This window comes from Mytilus edulis, chromosome 11 (genome assembly GCF_963676685.1).
Source record: "Mytilus edulis chromosome 11, xbMytEdul2.2, whole genome shotgun sequence".
Lineage (NCBI taxonomy): Eukaryota > Metazoa > Mollusca > Bivalvia > Mytilida > Mytilidae > Mytilus > Mytilus edulis.
In genome coordinates this window covers 58,355,427-58,373,580 of record NC_092354.1, presented here as the reverse complement: position 1 = coordinate 58,373,580, position 18,154 = coordinate 58,355,427, and the positions used below count along the sequence as shown (strand labels likewise).

The window sequence follows — 18,154 nt, the reverse complement described above, 5'->3', positions numbered from 1 at the left end:
ACTCATAAATAAATATTGAAATGAAAAACATATTTTTTAGTAGCTTGTCTAACCTCTGCAAATATTAAATGTAATCCAATCTCGTCTTCTTAAATGACTTCTTCCAATCATCATCATCTTTGACACAGAAATAAATGACAAAAAAAAATAATCCAATCATTTATCCGTTTGTATTTGGTATTTTTGATTTAATAACAATATCTAACGTCACTAGACGTACGTATCTAATAGGAACGGTAATTGTCAACCTATGCATTTTGTTAAATTCTTATAGTCGAGAAACTGACAATTTCATTGTAAAAACATATAATACGAAGAAAATATATTCACATAACACTACATAGAAAGCTTACGACTTATCAACACAAACTAAACAAAAATTAGGTATGATCTAAAGTCTCCTGACCTGTTCACGACCGACCCTCATTTTCAAAAGTGCAAAATGAAGCTTAAGGCCAAGGTTAACTTCATTCTTCCTAGGAAGCTTCTGCATGTAGTCTGCCTCATATTTATAAAGGAAAAAGGGGGCAAAAAGGGGGCACAGTTGGTTACCATGGGAATGCTGATTGTTTGTTGAAACATAACAAAGGTTTTGTCAATCAAAAGCATCTTGATAATTTCAGTTTCAGATAATTTTATGTTTGAATCAGAGTACATTCTACAAAGTACGATGTATTCCTCCCACAGACAATATACTTGTAACTATAATCTTTTAAAAAAAGGCAGGACAAACTATTTTTCAAATATATTTCATTTCGCACCCTACGTGATAAGTCACATGTCATAATAATATTACATGAATGCGCATATCATTTTCTGATTTTCCTACAAGGAAATATACTTTCCGATTTCCGTTGATATATTTCTGTTAATATCATGAAGAACAATATTTCTAGTTTCATTCGAAAGTAAAGAGAGATGCGTCATAACTTTAAGGGAAATTTAAAGGTCGTGTTTTAATGTTACCTTCCTCCATTTGTTCAGATAAAAAAACAAGAGATAAAAGATAACTTACACAAGTACAAGTGCAAACACTAGTAAACAATGTACAAGGAAGGAAATGGGCAGTCCAGAAACAAACAGAAATACTTTGACCAAAAAGAAAAACGACAAAAACCTTTACAGAAAACTATAAAAGCAACATTGTTCTCACTAATGTAGAGATATCCTGCTTCACTAGCGACCATCGTTGTGTTACTCATAATGTAACAAGAAAACATTCGGTTGTAAGTCGCTTGAGAAAAATGTCACATCGTGGAAAAGAGTATATTTAGGCTATTGGCAATTGGTACATAACTGTGACGAACATATTTCATTGCGGTTACCCAATACATGTTAAAAAAGCACTAAATAAAAAAACTAAAGACTGAGCAATTCTAACATCACTAAAACAAAAGGTTAATCTTAGGTTTCCCAAAGTGTAAGCATATCCTCCTTAAGTAGTACACGTGTCACCCGCAGTGAGTTTTATGTTAAGTACAAAGTCGGAGATGGCATTTGGTGATGTCAAAATTGTGGAAAAGATGAGGAGATATGATAACAACAATTGGAACATATCCGTGGTCATCTGTAACAAATATACTGACACACGAGTATTAAAATATTTTATGACAGGAATGTATGTACCTGTGTTTTTATTTGTTTATTTTAACCAGATTGATCAAAAATGACTATTCTTAGTAATATGAAACAGGCGTTCATGTGAAAGGGGACGAAGTCAGAAAACCTTAAGAATACCACACTGATCTTTATCCCGTGGTAAGGGAGTAAAACATTTTTTTAAATAAAATTTGTTCATACCATAGCCGGCATAGGCGGATCCAGGTCAGGGCACATTTGTTTAAAATATTGGGTTGATCATATATGGAATCATTGCAGCATGGCTGGAGTGGTCCCCCTAAGGTTAAATAATTAGTTGATGAAATTACATTGTATGCCTTTTATCATGTTAATTCATGTAGAGGTAAAACTGTATTTGTCAATATACTTTAATTTGTTAATATCTTTCAAATGATTTCGGATGTCTGAGTAAAAGAAAGAAATATTATGCCCATGTACACAATATGTGTCTGCATTTACATGTGCATATTAGATGTAAGTTATACATCCTTGATTTACCTTAATTTTTAAAAAAGATTTAAATTGTAAAAAAAAACACAAAATGGAAAGGTTAACACAAAGACCTTGTTGTGTCAGAATTACTGACTAAATCGTGTACCTGCACACAATGATAAGCACTGGAGAGGAACTGAATGTAACACACGACAATTGAATGATATCTGCTTTACGACATGTATCTTATTCCTCTGCAGATTACTGGGCATCAGTTACCTTATGACGTACGTACAACAATTATGAGTTGTGCTATTTGAATTAACACTTGGAAAGTCAACCTGAAGGGTAAATTCTTAAACTGCATGATTACATCTGAGATTTCTAGAACCACTAATATAGTAGTCTAACGTTATATGTAATGTGGAAGGTGATATGCAGTACTATTTTAATATCGATGCCAGACATAAATGGCATACCAATACAGTAGACAATAACACTATTGAAGCTTGCGAACTGCAATTAGTTAAAATTTGAACATCTTTGTGCTTTTTATAGTCTGCATGTGACACAATCTGGCCCTACAGTAAATATATTTGGTCTTCAATGAATATAATATATTAACAAGAACAATTCAAACGAGAAAAGGTATCGGCCTTCGTCTTTTTTTTTTTTATTTAGTCGGGTTGATGTCTAATTGACACTTTCCCCATTTCCATTCTCAATTGTGAGTGCAAATTCGGTGCTTAGTCTCATTTCGGGATGTCACAATCGCACCAAAGATGACCGGAACGTGGCGACAACAATTAGAACATATGTTTTCCCCTAATATGTGACAAGTGTACATGTACCGACAAATGATCATTGAAGACAGAAATGTATGGACTTTGATCTCAGGTATACATGTACCAGTTTTTATTTTAACAAGATAAAGAGTTATTATTCTTACTATTAAACAAGTTTGACACTCAAAGCTCTTCACAAACAACATCAAGATTGATAAACAATGTTTTAGCGTTTAGTGTCAACTCGTATGTCTAAGTGGGTCACTTTTATTTTTGATCTCTGCCTAACCTGACCAATTCCGTAGGAGTTTAACAAGAACATTTTCGATGGGATATAGTACATGTATATTAACAAAATATACCTTTTTGAAGTCATACATGTCGACTACACATATTTAAATCATTTTCACTTTTATACGATGTAATATATGGGTTTCAAAACGAGCTAAAATTTAATTTCGCATGCTTACAATTTGAGATGTTTGGTTTCAATATATATAGCTTAAAGATTCTGTGGCGAGTTTATTATTATAATTTATTATAATTGATACAAGACAGCGATTGAGAATTGGTTTCAAGCGATATCGAATTATCACGAGTTGTTGATAAACAAATAAGAATAATTGTGATATGTTTGTGTGATAAATGTGGTATGATTGCAAATGAGACAACTCTCCACAAGAGACTAAATGCCACAGTAATTAATAACTAAGTTACCACACGGCCTTCAACAATGAGCAAAGCCCGTACCGCATAGTCAGCTATTAACGGCCCCGAAATGACAATTGTTAGACAATTAAAACGAGAAAACTAATGGCTATTTTTATGTTTAAAGTAATGAACGACAAACAAATATGTTGCACAGCACGGGACAACCATTGATATACAGGCTACTTGACACATGCATATACAAAATGTGGCGGGGTTAAACAAGTTTGAAGGTGCCAACATAAGATCAAACTTTATAAATTAATTAAACTTAAATCATCAGATGGATACAATTAAAAAAAAATTATATGTTTATAAACAACGGGGTGGACGTGGACGGGGACATATACAATGTACATCCCATCAACAACAAAAACACACTACGTACAGATCTGCGAGTTCTCGCAGTTACTGACAGCTAGTTCAAAGCCGATAATTTTTTTTTTTAAAAGTATGCATCTTAGACTTAATCTTTTTTACTTTTGGTTTAAAAAAAATCACTGGATTTTTTTTTCTAATTCGGAAGATTCGCTCCAAAAATTAGTTGACGTGTGTTATAACGAAAATGTTTTCAGGAACTAATACTACTGTATATATATGCAGATTTTTAAGTTCCAGAATGAAATCAAATCTAACAAAAATATATTTTCTGGAGAAGATTGATATTGTTTTGCATTTGTTACAAAAATCCAAAATTACGGCTCCATGTTGACTGTTGAAAGTTATCATTGACCTAATAAATAGCCAATGGAAAGATCGCATTGTGGTAACATATTACATGATTACAAGATAGGCCAACCGGATACAAGTAATATAACCCGCCGTCCAGTGTGATACGCGAAAATAGATATCGGACCACAAGCATGAGTAAACAATAAGAGTAGCATCTATATAAGCAATTACATGTATAAGCAATTTCCTCCAAACTGTACAAATCTTTAGTGTTTCGACTAAGTGATAAATTTTTAATGTATTTAGATAATGTCCGGAGAGGAAAATACACTAAATGGTCCCTGTTTTCATACCGCTGTTCGCAAGAAGAACATTAAGCCATGTACTCCAAGAGGAACATTAAACCATGTGATCCCCGAGATGATAATATGCTATGTTCTCCGCAGTTGACCATTATACTACTAGATAGTAACTGTTACTTAGAGGAAATTACAATGCCCCAGGGGAACATTTACTAAATGGTTACTTCTGCAATAATAAAGAGTAATTATTTGTGTTCCAATGGAGATAATTCCACAAAATGATAATTTATTTAAGTATTATAACGGATTCAAATAACTTCCCAAGAAGAACATTTTAAAATTTCTCTTAAAAAATTAATTTAAATTTGCTCATTGCAAGTAAGTATAGTGCCAAACTTCGGAAGTTACAAAGCGCCTTAACACATTGAACAAATTGACGCAACTGCTGGTGTATGTGTGGTATGCTAACATTTCATTTAGAAAACAGTTCCGAAGGTCAACCATTAACACTATTATGTGACGTTTTAACAATAATAATAACATTTTTTGTTTGCATCAGACGCGCATTAACACTTTTGGAGCACATGTAATTACCGTTGGGTTTTTGCGGAGTTTTCAAGGGCGATATCTGTTTGCGCAAAAAATGAACTCATTGGCGCCAATGCTACTTCTGCGCTACTTCAATTTAAGAATAAAAGGTATCAATTGCGTCAATAAAAAAACATCTAATTGCGCCATTTTTTTTTAATATAGTCTAATTCAATATTGTAATTACATCTAATTTGAGATAGTTACATAATATAGCTTACGTAAGGGTTTCTTTGTGACCTTATTTACGGACACACTCTTATGTTATTGTATTTGCTTAGGATTTGAATTCAATATTTAGAACATGCGTGGTTCCTCTTAATTTAAACGTGTTTGTAAACAAAGAAGCATGGTTATCTTTACTATTCGATATTGTTTATTTCGGCCGAATTATTTCGAACTTGATCAAGGACAGTTAAGGCCAAGAAAAACATATTTTACCAAACCTGTAATTGTCAAAATGCCTCTGTTACTATCATTATAAGACCAAACTTTTAAAGTTTTGTAATACACATTACACTATATCATCTAAGTAAATATTTGTTCAGATAAATTCTGATAGTTTAATCAAATTTAGTGTTGAATTAGGTACAATTTATCATGTGAGAATACATACCACAAGCACGTGCTGTATCTCGAGACCATCTGGCCGAATGTATATAAGGGTACATATGGAATTTATAGTTTACTTTGATTTCTTTAACTAAAGGTAGGTCAACTTGTTTTATTCTTGCAAAGGCATTCGTATTGCATCTATCAACATATTAAAATTGATGACAAAAATCAATGCATTAAATAAGTATATGACATGTATATAGTTCATTTTCATATAACAAAACAATGTTAATGAATAAGTTTTAAATGCGTCCGTTTAATTAAAATCTTGTTGAAAGCTCATATTTGTTTTTCAAAAGGGTTGTTTCTAGTTGCATTAATTACGATTTGTTCCATCGGGTAATTCACTTTTTGAACGCACTATATTTATTTTGTTCGCATAGATGATAACACATAATGTTTGTTTTAATTGTTGTTTTAATGCATGATTGTATTTTTTTAGATTCATATTCGCTTTTTTACCGTAAATAAAACAAATTCAAGGTAAATGTCAACGAGATACAGCAATCCAACGCGAGAGCCATCTATTCAAACAAATCGTTAACAAATGTACATTAAGGGGGTAGACCTTGATTCAGGGAGATAACTCTTTAAATCAGTTAAGCGTATGTAAAAGTCAAGTTCATCAATGTATTTTAAGCATTCACCTGAAACAGATTGAAAATAATCTATGTAACCTAGAAGCTTAGAATATATTTTTGAAAATGGTTGACACAAACGTACTAATGATTTTAAGAGTTATTTCCCTTAACCTAGGTCTACCTCCTTAAATTGTTGTTAATGATTTTGATTAAGCAAATATGTCAGACAAAGCGGTCAGACATTATAAACAGTCTGAGGTATTTGTAAACAAAAAATTGTACACGGAAAACCGACCGATGTTTGCGATGCCAATCTTAAAATACAGAAAATACTTATTGTGTTTTATTAGACATCAACTAATTTATCACTAGCATGTTAAAAGCAACTAATTGTTCATCAGTTGGTCGTAGTTATTTTTATAACCTTAAAAACTAAATAATATTTTCAGCAAGGTAGGGAATTTCATGTTTTATTTTTTTATATCAATTACCATAACGTAAGACTGGTCGAAATTTCATTTATCTAGGCTGATCTTGATATATTATATGATGCTGAATAAAGAAAGACTTTTTCTAAAAAAATATTTAAACAAAAATTGCGACATCATAGTTTATGACAAGTTTCTATGTAAAAGACCTGCAATAAAAAAAGTGCTTTTAAGTAAAAAAAAATACTCATATAACAATATCTCAATCAAATTCAACAAATAATGCAAAACCCCCTGAAACGTCTCTTTTAGTTAAGGAGTTCCTGTCCATTCGTTTTTGATGTGTTTTGTTATTTGATTTTGCCATGTGATTATGGACTTTCCGAATTGATTTTCCTCTAAGTTCAGTATTTTTGTGATTTTAGTTTTTTTATGCTATATTTTATATTCCTTTCAGATGCTTCGATTATCTGTCATAGCTACCGTTCTTGCAGTTGCCCTATCATCATCCCTGGTAACCAGGGAGCTCGATGACCAATGGGAAAGCTTCAAGGACTTGTATGGCAAACAATATGGAGAAGAGGAGCATCTCATGAGGTAAATATTGGCGGGAAAAACAATTTATAATGCAACCTCGTTTGTAACGTTCATTTTGATTGGATAACGTCACCCATTTTACATGGCATCAATTCATTCAAAATATAATACAGCTACATGTATCTCCTAAATATTTGGCTATAAGGTTCTTCTTGGTCACAGACTGTTTCAATTCTTTAACATCTTTATGAATCCACTATAAAATTAAAACCGACAGCCATAAATTAACCAATAGTGCATAAAGGGGTGTTAAACACAAAAAAAAACCGAATATAATGCTGACCAGATAATTAACTATTGTAACAGTCATCATGTTGTCTCGAAAAGTTAGCCCATTCGTTGCAACTCGGCCGATTCCGAGAGTAGCAGATTCTACCGAGGATTGCCGAATGAAAGTTAGCCGTCTCATGTTGTAAAATGATCTCTTGACACAATTAAAAATAGTGCTTCATGATATAAGAGGTCCGTTATTGAATTTAGTTTCTTAAGTTTACATACAGTTAAAAAAAACAATTCCTAGCACCGAACAACCAATAGATCATACGTTACCTGTTTACACATTATAATATAAAAAAGAAGATGTGGTATGATTGCCAATAAGACAACTTTCCACAAAAGACCACAATGAAACAGACATTAACAACTATAGATCACCATACGGCCTTCAACAATGAGCAAACCCCATACCGCATAGTCAGCTATCATGCATGTTATACATGTTTTCTGAAGCTTATTCAGGTATTGTAAATAAGTTTATAATAATTTCAGGCGTATAATTTGGGAAAGCAATCTGAGATACATCCAGAAACATAACATCGAGGCCGATAGAGGAGAACACACATACATCCTAGGAGAAAACGAATACTGTGATATGGTAAGGTTCTTATAGGTTCTATTTGAGGCTATTGACAATTCAATATTCGCTCAACATTAATATAAAGGTAAAACCAACAAAACGATAATTTATTTAGTCGAATATACTTTGTTAAAATTGTAAGGACAGCTTAAAAATACAGTTGTTGATTTAGAGGGTTATCAATAGGTCCCGCCCCCCTTTTGTGGGGAAAATGTTGCTGATTATTTAGGACATCACTGAAGCATGATTGGAGTGGACCCACTAATAGGTCTCCTTCGAAGAGTTTCCGGTTCTGCTTCTGAAATTTACTGTTGTACGCTTTTGAAATTATTATCTCAAATGCATGAGCTTTTGGATTTATTTTGTTCTTTTCTTAGAATTTTGTTAATACATAAGAATTTAAATCCTAGACTTAATATCTAAATTTACTAAATGGAAACAAGCATCCAGTAGTTACATGTACATAATGTATATAAACAAAATTTATACGCCACTTCTTGTGTGTTTCATACAGTCATTTTAATTACAGACCAACGCTGAGTTCAATGCCTTGATGAATGGTTTCGTTATGCAAAACACTACCGGAGGTAACTTGTTTTCAACTGAAGGTCTGACTGACCCCCCTGCATCTGTCGACTGGAGAACTAAAGGATATGTTACTGAAGTTAAAAACCAGGTATGTAACGCATGTATGCTCTGTATAATCAACCTTTCGTAGGAGCACCACCATGTGTAACATGTATACATAGTGTGAAGGAGAACATTTAAAAATACATAATGCAAATAATAACAATTAAAGTTTAAGTTACAGTAACTTATGAAATAATTATAATAGCATTCCTGTGTCTTGGGATATACAAGTTGAAGACCGTACTTTGACCTATTAAACTATGAGATTGAAAAGTTTTACACACCTGAACCAACAACACAGTTTTCTTTTTCTTTTGTCATTTCAATTTCGTTGATTATTTTCAGAAACAATGTGGATCTTGTTGGGCTTTCTCAACTACCGGATCTCTTGAGGGTCAGACATTCAAGAAAACACAGAAACTTCCCTCTTTATCAGAACAAAATCTGGTAGATTGTTCCAAGAAACAAGGTATGTACAGCATAAACATCATATACATCACATAATACAAGATGCGTGAAAGTACAGTTGAAATTTCTAATTTCCATTCTCAATTTTGATATTTCTCTGTGAAGTAAACGAATTATACTTTTGAGCAGTGGGATGCAAAAGTCCTCATCCTTATGTTAAAGTCTATTTTAACATAATGATTGACTAGTATGTTTTTATTTTCGACAACTTTTCTAGTTTCATGTCTAAATATTTTACAACTTTTTCGTATAGAATGATGCATTATATCTTTTTTCATATTTCAGGAAACAAAGGTTGTCAAGGTGGATTAATGAACAATGCTTTCACCTACATTAAAGTTAATGATGGTATCGATACTGAAATGTCATACCCATACAAAGGAAAGGTAAGAAAAGGCGCATACAAATTTAGTATACAAATAGAGCATTTGCATTAATCTAGTATTTGCTGTCGTATCCGTATCGGCGTATCGTATAACACGTCTATGAGGAGAGAATGAATTAAATCAAATTGGTCCCGATAAAAATATCATTTAACGCATTTAAACTTAATTGAGATCGGGGTTAAATCATTACTCTAAACAAATCTGTTCGATACGTATACGTCGATCCGTGTACGTACATGTATCCTGATACCCGAATAATGCAAATGCTCTAATAAGGAGTTGTGGTATGATTGTCAATGAGACAACTGACGACCAAAGTTTAAATGAAATTGATGTAAGTATGAGACAACTAACGACCAAAGTTAGTAATAACATGTAACCGTACTGCCTTTAGCAATGAAAAAAAAATCCATACAGTTTGGTAAGCTTTACAGTTACTGAGTCGATGTCACTGCTGATGGAGTTTTCCTCGACGAGGATATTATCAGCAAAGAAGTACGAACTTCTGTTGAAGACATGACTTACGTTTACCAAGGACATGGTCACATGTTCGACCACATCAATAGCCAAAGGTTAAAATTCGCCATGAACCTGAAATTAGCCTTAAAATATAGTCATTCCATTGAAAGTTGAAACATACGCAACGATCTTGATATGATACTGTAAAGATTATTGCGATTTAGTGCATAGATTATTATGTAACCATTTTCGATAGCTGTAATTGCGTCACTCACACATTTCAAATGTGTCTCCATTTAATTACATTTCGTCTTTATAGAATGGCAAATGTGAATTCAAAAAAGCTGATGTTGGTGGAACAGACACTGGATTCACCAATGTCAAGACCGGAAGTGAAGAAGATCTCCAACAAGCCGTAGCTACCATTGGTCCAATCTCTGTTGCCATGGATGCTAGTCACCCATCTTTCCAGATGTACAGAAGTGGTGTTTACTCCGAGAAGAAATGTAGTTCCAAAAGACTTGACCACGGAGTACTAGCCGTCGGATATGGAACTGAAGGCAGCAAAGACTTTTGGATTGTCAAAAATAGGTAAACAGAAAGTTAAAAATACATTTTTTAATTTTTTTTATTTATTGATTTATGCATTATTAACTGCTTATCTGTCATTTATTTGTTTATACCCATAATTCAAAAAAGAAATTTAAATATTTCTAATACGGTAACTTGTTCAACACGAGCATTGATTGATAGCGTTTATCTCACAAACACGCGACATATTAGTTTATTTATTTATTATATAATTTATTAATCAAGGTACATGTATGTAGATATATATCTGTATTTGAACAAGCTCTAATCTTGATAAATTTATATGGTAGTTTGATGAACTAGATAAAAAATATAACTGTAAAAAAGAATGATGCTCTCTGTTCAGCTCATCCGAAATACCCTGCTTTTTCTGCATAGAATACCAGTAAAATTATTGACAAACAAAATATTTCTAATTTGCAAAAAAATATCTTTTATATATATAATCAGATCGATGAAAATATAATAAAACTAATATAAAAAAAAACTTGTTTATAGTCAAATTGAAGTAAAGTTAACTGTATCAATTCTACTTTCAGCTGGGGTCCATCTTGGGGAATGAAAGGATATTTTGAAATGGCAAGAAACGATAAAAATATGTGCGGTATTGCAACACAAGCCAGTTATCCATTAGTTTAAAGACATTCAAATCATTCATAACATTTCATTGTATTTGTGATCTGATATTCATATATAAATAAAGCTATTATTTTTCGTTATACATGTGTATTATTTTTTTAACTTTGTTTTTCATGTATTGTTTTGTATATAACTGAGGCCGTTTGCTTTCTGATTTTAAATGCTTTTCGTTTGTCATTTCGGGTCCTTTTATAGCTGATTGTGCGGTATTAGTTTTACTCATTGTTGAAGGCTAAACAGTGATCTAACTTTTGTTGTCTTATATATATATATAACTCGTCTAAACATCAACCCAACAATGTTAGATCTGTAAATTTGCTTTCGCAAATTTTTGGTTCTTCCCTCGCCGGGATTCGAACCCATGCTACTGTGATATCGTGACACCAAATCGCCTGCACTGCAGCCGTCCCACTAGACCACACGACCACCTGGGCTCTCAAAAAAAGAGCTTTCGCTGGCCGTTTGTTACCTTTCCTCGTCAGTTTTAATCTAGCGGCGTACTACAGTACATGATATGTATAAGGCATGAAGATGTTATTGTTACAGATCAGCTAAATTATCTATAGTAAAGGATCCTACAAATTAATGTAATATACAGTCACAGAAAAAAGTTATATTTATAAGTACGTCTGAATCAGTGACAACTCTACAACAAATGTATCCATCGGATCGCCATCAATGATGGTGATACATGGCTTTGTACATAATGTATATACAACTCGTCTAAACATCAACCCAACAATGCTAGATCTGTAAATTTGCTTTCGCAAATTTTTGGTTCTTCCCTCGCCGGGATTCGAAACCATGCTACTGTGATATATATCGTGACATCAAATCGCCTGCACTGCAGCCGTCCCTCTAGACCACACGACCACCTGGGATCTAAAAAAAAAGAGCTTTCGCTGGCCGTGTGTTACCTTTCCTCGTCAGTTTTGATCTAGCGGCGTACTACATACAGTACATGATATATAAGGCATGAAGATGTTATTGTTGCAGATCAGCTAAATTATATATAGTAAAGGATCCTACAAATTAATGTAATATACAGTCACAGAAAAAAATTTATATTTATAAGTACGTCTGAGTCAGTGACAACTCTACAACAGATGTATCCATCGGATCGCCATCAATGATGGTGATACATGGCTGTGTACATAATGTATATACAACTCGTCTAAACATCAACCCAACAATGTTAGATCTGTAAATTTGCTTTCGCAAATTTTTGGTTTTTCCATCGCCGGGATTCGAAACCATGCTACTTTGATATCGTGACACCAAATCGCCTGCACTGCAGCCGTCCCGCTAGACCACACGACCACCTGGGCTCTAAAAAAAAAGAGCTTTCGCTGGCCGTGTGTTACCTTTCCTCGTCAGTTTTAATCTAGCGGCGTACTACAGTACATGATATATAAGGCATGGAGATGTTATTGTTACAGATCAGCTAAATTATCTATAGTTAAGGATCCTACAAATATATATATATATATATATAAAGAAGATGTGGAATGATTGCCAATGAGACAACTCTGTAGAATTCATTCAGAATTTGTTCATACATAATTATTAATAGCTAAGTTGAGAGCCTGATTTGTTGTTAAAGACCCTATGGTTACTAGATGTTCATTGTTCATTCAATTGCATCGCGTTAGGTTATTGTATGATGTATCATTAAAGTCTTGTTCATGAATAGGTTTCTCGTAATGTTTATTTACTCGGGTATATTTCATGCCTTCACAAAGTCAACAAACAGAAAGTTGAATCTGGTCGATGGAGTTATCAAAAGTAGACGACAAAATAATGAAACTCTACAAATGTTACTGGGTAGAGATTCTCACTTTCTGTCATGCTCCTATACAGACAGTATTTCATGTATATTATAGTGTGTTACTTTAGAATTATACGTAAATAAAATAAAACCAGCAGTCAATATTCGACACGGACTTTATTGGCAATCATACAACATGTTCTTTTTTATATGTATGGTTTATTATAAACAGTGTGCGTATAATACTGTTGAGAACATTTTGATTTTCTACTGCACGTATGGTAACCTTTAGTGTTCTAGGTGGTAACACTCTTGGTGTAGTTGGCTATTGTTTTATTTGCCATGAGTACTACGGATACAATGTTTTGAACAGAAATATATTGCTTCTTCAAATCTTTTTTTCGTGTTTTGCCTTGATGTTTCAGTTCTCTACGACTTATGAGTTATGTCCCTTTGAATTTTTTTTCTCGTGAAGAGTTGTCGAATTTTTTTTATACTCTATTATATATTCTTATTTTTATATTAAGGTTTTATTTGCTATTATTATGGATTATTAACTATTACTATTATTATAAATATTATTATTGTATACTCCATTTAAAACCTGTCTGTACTCTAATGACTATGTGTCCGGCTGGGTAATACGCAATATTTCAATGCTTCTACACTGAGCATAAGGCAATCTTAGACTAGAAAAAGTGCAAAAACTATTTAGCTTCATTGTAGTAACCAATCGTTGAATGGTGAACAATGTCCTCTTTCGGCCTACCAATCTTGGCAAAATCTGGTCAAAGCATGATTCTGGTATCACCTGTTATACGATCTAGTAAACATTTCTTTGACACTAACAAATTTTCGTCATGAATACATTGAAGACCTGTTGGTGACCTTCTGCTGTTGTCTGTTCTTTGGGTCGGGTTGTTGTCTCTTTGACACATTCCTCATTTCCATTTTCAATTGTATGTATGTATGTTCTTTTCCCCGCTAAACGTTATACATGAGGGGTTGTCTTAGGGATCCGCCAATTCTTTCTTGTGTAATTTTTAAAGACATTTTTTTCTTTTCTTTATTTAATTTTTTTATTGCTGTTCATTATATTTTAGCAACAAATTCTTCTCTGATCGCATTTTGCTAGCTTGTATTTATTTTCGTTGCCCTTACTATAAGACATTATTGTGCATTCTATATTCTTACGTGCATTAATCAGTGTTTACGTCAATGTTAGTAACTTGTGCAGTCCAAGCATTCTACTTAAATTAGTATGTTTAGATGTCATGCATCAAAAAGATATTCAAGTTTTACTAAAGCAAACAATATTAACTGTCTGCACAATGTTTTACATTATAAATTATGATGTCTTTAATGATAAAATAGGACAGTATGTTATCAACATTTTGATGTCGTTTACGCAGAAATAGGAAAGTATGTCAATAAAGGAGCCCAAAATGTCAAACTACATAAACAAGATTTAGTGTATTAGTATCACCAAAACTGATGTCGCTACATGTTTTGTCCTTAATCTAGAACATAAACATGATTAACTGTGAGCTATTTATTAGCAGAAAAAAAAATCCGTGTGCTTGCTTTTGGGATATAAGCCATTAAGAATTTGAAGGGAAATCATTCTGAATAAATTTGAAAAACGTACAGGGATTTTATAGCATTTTCAAAATAATTTTTTACACTATATGTAATGAAATAATGAAAGAAATGTCGGGGTAAGTAGGGAAATCATTTTAATGGCAGTATGTATATATAGGTAAAACCAGAGGTTTCCGAGTACCTGAAAACATTTCAAAAACAAGAAGAGCATACATCTTTGATGCTGAAATTTAGGAGCTACGATTTGTTATTCCTAAGAAATTTGCGACAACATACTTTATATATAGTCACACTGTATAAAAAGTTAACAATTATAGATCAAAGTACGACCTTTAACATGGAGCTTTGGATACCGTCGAAAAGCAAGCTACAAGGGGTATCATGATGTAAAACCATTTAAACACGAAAACCAACCAAATCTATATAAAAAACAAGAAACGAGAAACACTAATGAACCAAACCAACAAACGACAACCACTGAAACAAACACTGGCTCCTGACTTAGGACAGGAACATACAAATGCAGAAGGTTTTATCAGAGGTCGACCTTCACCCTAACCTGGAACAGTAGTTCAACATTACAACATAAAAATACACTCACCAAAATATCAATTCAGACAATTTAAATGGCTTAACTCGATTAAAAAGACATATAAAGAAAAACAAGTAAACATACATTGAGAGAAAAAGTTTCATCTATGACACATTACAAATACAAAAGTTGTATGAACGATGTAAAAAAAACCCAACTATAACCCGAGACAAAATGGCGTTGAATAAAATGACGTACGAGGGTACGGAAACAAAAGTTGTTGTTCACAGAAGTGAACATTTTTCATAATACTTAATACTTATTAAAGGTGGTGCATATTTTAGTGAGACGAGATATAACGCAAAATAAGTAAAAAATTGCATAACATACATGCATTAAATAAGTGTCAACAGGTCAAAATAACACAAAAGACTCGACTTAAGAGTATTCGAAATTACTGAAAGCTAGTTAAACGACAAAAAGTTTTAATTATAAAAAATCCTACATCAGAGACTAAAATCAAATAAAACAGATTCCAGGAGTCTGGTGTTTAATGCCATGGACAGTCAACTTTTGCAACATCTCTGTGGAGAAGGGGATATTGGGTATCCGAGGATGGCATGTTGCAAGGCAAAATGTCACCATCTAAAAAGTAAGATGACAAAAATACTGAACTTAGAGGAAAATCAATACAGAAAGCCCATAATCACATGTCAAAATTAAATAACAAAACGCATCAAAAACGAATATACAAGAACTGTCATATTCCTGACTTGGTACAGGCATTTTCAAATGTAGAAAATGGTGGATTAAACCTGGTTTTATAGCGCTAACCCTCTCACTTCTCCATGTCCGTTGGCAAATCAAACGTTTCCGGCCTTCACCCGGATGGCAACCATAATATAACATTCCAATTGTATTTATCATTTACTATTCTCGTCGTGAACATTCATGAAATATTTTCAACTGGACGTTTAGCAACCAAAACCAATCATTCATAAGAACCAATTGACAAAAGAAAGGTTGTCTTACATTTTTAAATTGGATATTGTATAATGTCGGTTCTATAAGTTATTTTTTTTATGACTCATTCGCGAAAAAAAGAATTTGCTTTGTAAAATTTTGGGACGAAATATACGGCAGTCCGAAAAGGACATAGAAAACTACGCCACTTTTTTCGTCTCATGTATTTATTGTCTTTGATTCTTTTCTTTTTTCTCCATCGACTCACTCTGGAAAAGTGTGCCACGTCCACATTTGAACGTTCATAATAAGGCGTACATAAATTATACCCATTACATGCATATAAGATACAAATTGTAAGAGGTAGTTGTTTTCATAATCAAATTCTGAAATCTTTTCCTTTTATTCATCAATTGATGGATTTTTTTTGTAAAAAAAGTTTGTTTCAAGTTTTTGGAGAAAAAAATAATTTGTTTTTGACCCCGAGAAAAACAAATTGTTTGTTTCACCCTCAGCTGCCACTATTTGTAATGCTAAAATTGAAAGAAAAAAAATTGTTTTCGACTTGTTGCGAAAAAAATAGATTGTTGTTCGCCGTAGGCGAAAAAAAAAAGTTTGTCCACAAAAAAAAATAAAAAAATCCGTAGCACCCCTCCCCCTTCCGAAACACAAATGGTTGCTGCCTTACCATTCTTGGGTCAGTGAGATAATTCCCAGTTTTTAGTTGGGTTCGTGTTACTCAGTCTTTAGTTTTCTATGTTGTGTTTGTTTACTGTTGTTTGTATCTTGGTCTTTTTCTTTTTTTGTTTAGCCATGGCGTTGTCAATTTTCTTTCGACTTGTTAGTTAGAATGTTTCTTCGGTATCTTTCGCCTCTCTTTTATAAATTATAAGTAATTTATCTAAACTTCACCGTCGTGTAACAGAAACACGACATTACAACTCTTTCGGACTTCGAAGGTTTAGCAGAAACGACATTACAACTCTTTCGGACTTCGAAGGCTAAGCAAAAACGACATTACAACTTAGCAGAAACGACGTTATAACTCTTTCTGACTTCGAAGGTTTAGCAGAAACGACGCTACAACCCTTCCGGACTTCGAAGGTTTAGCAGAAACAACATTACAACTATCGGACTTCAAAAGTTTAGCAGAAACGACGTTACAACTCTTTCGGACTTCGAAGGTTGAGCAGAAACGACATTACAACTATCGAACTTTGAAGGTTTAGCAGAAACGACACTACAACTCTTTCGGACTTCGAAGGTTTAGCAGAAACGACATTACAACTCATTCGGACTTCGAAGGTTTATCAGAAACGACATTACAACTCTTTCGGACTTTGAAGGTTTAGCAGAAACGACATTACAACTCATTCGGACTTCGAAGGTTTAGCAGAAACGACATTACAACTCTTTCGGACTTTGAAGGTTTAGCAGAAACGACATTACAACTCATTCGGACTTTGAAGGTTTAGCAGAAACGACATTACAACTTAGCAGAAACGACGTTATAAATCTTTCGGACTTTGAAGGTTTAGCAGAAACGACATTACAAATCTTTCGGACTTCGAAGGTTTAGCAGAAACGACATTACAACTTAGCAGAAACGACGTTATAACTCTTTCGGACTTCGAAGGTTTAGCAGAAACGACGTTATAACTCTTTCGGACTTCGAATGTTTAGCTGAAACGACGTTACAACTCTTTCGGACTTCCAAGGTATAGCAGATACGACGTTATAACTCTTTCGGACTTCAAAGGTTTAGCAGAAACGACGTTACAACTCTTACGGACTTCGAAGGTTTAGCAGAAACGACATTACAACTCTTTCGGACTTCGAAGGTTTAAGTAAATAATGCTTGCGTTATCACAAGTAAATTTATGCATAATAACATATAACTGTTGGAATACATGTCAACCTTATGATCTTATC

The 18,154-nt window shown here is 33.3% G+C and overlaps 1 protein-coding gene across 1 annotated transcript; it reads left to right on the top strand.

Moving 5' to 3' along the window:
• Nucleotides 1-5,795: 5,795 nt before the first annotated feature.
• On the top strand, nt 5,796-11,437 carry LOC139495911 (procathepsin L-like). The gene is made up of 8 exons (XM_071284318.1): nt 5,796-5,816; nt 7,189-7,328; nt 8,097-8,202; nt 8,714-8,860; nt 9,160-9,283; nt 9,568-9,668; nt 10,447-10,718; nt 11,258-11,437. Exons 2-8 carry the CDS (start codon nt 7,189-7,191, stop codon nt 11,355-11,357), a joined length of 990 nt encoding a protein of 329 aa, XP_071140419.1. The 5' UTR covers nt 5,796-5,816; the 3' UTR covers nt 11,358-11,437.
• Nucleotides 11,438-18,154: the final 6,717 nt, after the last annotated feature.